Source organism: Benincasa hispida, chromosome 2, assembly GCF_027475165.1.
Source record: "Benincasa hispida cultivar pf3 chromosome 2, pf3_genome.v1.1, whole genome shotgun sequence".
NCBI classification, from domain to species: Eukaryota; Viridiplantae; Streptophyta; class Magnoliopsida; order Cucurbitales; family Cucurbitaceae; genus Benincasa; species Benincasa hispida.
The window spans coordinates 63,434,626-63,437,443 of record NC_143479.1 but is presented as its reverse complement, the minus strand read 5'-3'; the positions used below and the strand labels follow the sequence as shown (position 1 = coordinate 63,437,443).

General features: G+C 30.2%; 1 protein-coding gene across 1 annotated transcript; it reads left to right on the top strand.

Moving 5' to 3' along the window:
- The first annotated feature begins 397 nt into the window (after positions 1-397).
- LOC120071649 (putative GPI-anchored protein At3g06035) lies at positions 398-1,914 on the top strand. Its single transcript, XM_039024018.2, has 2 exons — positions 398-589; positions 1,216-1,914. Exons 1-2 carry the CDS (start codon positions 502-504, stop codon positions 1,728-1,730), a joined length of 603 nt encoding a protein of 200 aa, XP_038879946.1. The 5' UTR covers positions 398-501; the 3' UTR covers positions 1,731-1,914.
- The last annotated feature ends 904 nt before the right edge of the window (positions 1,915-2,818 follow it).

Below are 2,818 nucleotides of genomic sequence, written 5' to 3'. Positions count from 1 at the left end.
CAAATTCATTATAGAAATTAATGAAATTAGGCCTCTGATAACAATTGAACCCTTATACTTATACAATTGTTACAATTTCAACAATCATGTATGTTTGAAGGTCTAATTTTAACGTCTGTATTAATTTATACTAAATTTTTACAATAGAAAGTTTAAGGGTATAATTACAACTATCACACGGGTGGTTTTTGCCGTTTGTCCAAATTATTATTGTTTTAGTGCAATATGTGAGCAAGGGTTTTGGGGGAGTAAGAAGAAGGGTAAAGAAGATGCAAGGTATCTAAAACCCAACTTCCATAGCAAGGCAAAACCCCATGAAAGGAAACAGAGAATTCAATATTTAAAAAGTGGATAATATAAATTATTATATAATATTCATTGGTAATGGAACTCTTTTTTAAAGTTTTATTTTGTTTTTTTGTTTTTAATTATTGCTTCTTCCCCTCTTTTTATTGCTTTGGCTTGGGAGATTAATTTACTTCATTGTTACCCACAAATTTGATGGCCTCTCTCTTTAGATTGTTCACTTTATTCTTCTTTGTTGTGATCTCCAACTTCCTCCTTCTGCCCAATGTTGTTCTTTGTGATGGTATTCTCTCTCTCTCTCTCTCTCTCATGAAAATTTCAAAGAAAATCTTAAAATTTTTATTCATTCTTCATCCAAATAATTTATGTTCTTTTATAATTTTCACAATTCTTTTTTTTAATTGTTCGTCGATACATCTCTTCTGTCAAAGATTTCATTTATTTAGTTTAAAAAATCGATTTCAAAGTGTATTTTAATACGATGGTATTAAATCACTTCACCAAACATAAAATTCATATTGTTTAATATTCCGATGGCGTCAGTTGCGAACTTAAAAATAGTATTAATATTATATGATTTGACTTCATTACGATACCCTTCATTACTTTTGTTCATAACATTGACATGGTATGTTATTAGTTAATAATTAAAGAGCACTTTTATTTTTAATTTTTGACTTGTTTTCCTAAACTAAAATCAAGAAATTTAAGATGATGTGAGTGTATATATGTTTTATGTTAAAAAATAATAAATAAATAAATAAAACGAAATGGATATAATTACCAAACGATGTCTAAATAATTTAGATTTCGTTCTTTTTTTTCTTTTATTTTTTATCTCTCAATATCGATATTTTATTTCGAGAACGTAAGCGATACCCTGACAATCCTACTTTTGTCGTTGTTCAGTGAAAGACGACAACATTCTAGAAGCCATCAACCAATACCGGCTATCAAAGAATCTATCAAGTCTTTCTTCTAACAGAAATGCAGCATGTTTGGCTAGTAGACTTGCTTATAAGCTAAGAGATGAGCCTTGTTCAAGTGCAGAAAATTTCAACAAGGAAATTAGCTCTGAAGCTAAGCTTGCAGATTTCCCTAAACTCTTGAAAAAATGTCACATAGCCTACAACTCCTCTGTTGATGGCATCATTCTCCCCGCTTGCGTCCCCAAGCTCGAACCTGCATTCGTCATTAGTAACTACAGCAATTCCCACGATGTCGAATACATCAACGACGGGAACTATACGGGTGCTGGGGTTGGGACGTTCGACAATAATTGGGTTGTCGTCGTTCTTAGCACCAATACGTCGACCGGGGACTATGCGAGTGGTGGTTCGACGTCTTTGGTTGTTGTTGGGGGTGGTCGCATCGGTGTGATGGTTGCATTGTTAGGGATGTTTGTTTCAGCTTTGTTATTTTGATACTCTTTTTTTTTTTCTTTATCTTGGTTGAGTTCTTGATCTCTTCCTTGGAAAAGGCCTTTTGTTTGGGTTTTATGCATTATACTTGTTTCTTGTTATGGGCATATGAATTGTTGATATATTTATTCTTTCTCACTAATGTGGGTTAACGATTATTGACTAAATATAATCAAAATTTCTTGAACTATAGTGATTAATGACCAGATATAAATAATTTTGGAATAAGCTAAATTATATAGCAAACTCTCATTTTATATGTTAGAGTCAAATAAACAATCGATCATAAAATAACAAATAAAAAAGAGAACACAATGATGTCTAGTTTTCTGCATTTGCATGTTCTACTATGATGGAGATTACAAAAGACCCTCAAGCTCGCGCACTATAAATCTCTTTTAAAATAGCCAAGTTCAATCTATTTGCTTCCAAATATCACAACGCGGTATAGCTTGGGATAAACAAGAAAGAGGCACCCAAATTTAAGAGAGCACTCACTTTATTTTCTCAAAACTCAAATTAATTAATAAACATTATCACTAAAGACGAAAAGTGAGTACATAGTGAAAAATTGAGGTTAAGAGTAAAAATCTTAAAATCCAGAGATAAAATTGAAACAAGACTCAAATTTAAGAAATAAAATTGTAACTTTTGAAACTTGGAGAGTAAATTAAAACAACACATTAGAGTTGAGGTTTTTTTGTTTTTTTTTTTTTTTGAAATTTATGAATTTTGGAAAGGTTATTTAATGGTTAATTTCTGTTGAGAAAGAGCAAACAAATTTGTTTGGTAAGTTGTTTTTTTTTTTTTTTTTTTGGCCTTTTTAACTTTTCAGACATGAAGAGAAGTATATGTTCATGATATGTTTTTTTGTTTTGTTTTTGTTTTTATTTTTACTTTCTTTTGTTTCTAAGAGAGATGGATAAGTACATTTTGTAGTTAACACCATTCTTATATTATATATCAAAAGATTGGCAATCCTTTACTTTTTTATATAAGTTTTTGGTTCTCTACTTTTATGTTTTTAGAACATATAGACCACACATATGTTTTAGTACCTACTTTTTAAAGCTTTTTTTAGTTTCTAAAAG

What these genes read in the sequence shown, in the direction of transcription:
- LOC120071649 (XM_039024018.2), top strand. Translation starts at nt 502, where the DNA reads ATGGCCTCTCTCTTTAGATTGTTCACTTTATTCTTCTTTGTTGTGATC. An exon ending in CAATGTTGTTCTTTGTGATG is followed by an intron (nt 590 to 1,215) that starts GTATTCTCTCTC and finishes GTCGTTGTTCAG; the next exon opens with TGAAAGACGACAACATTCTA.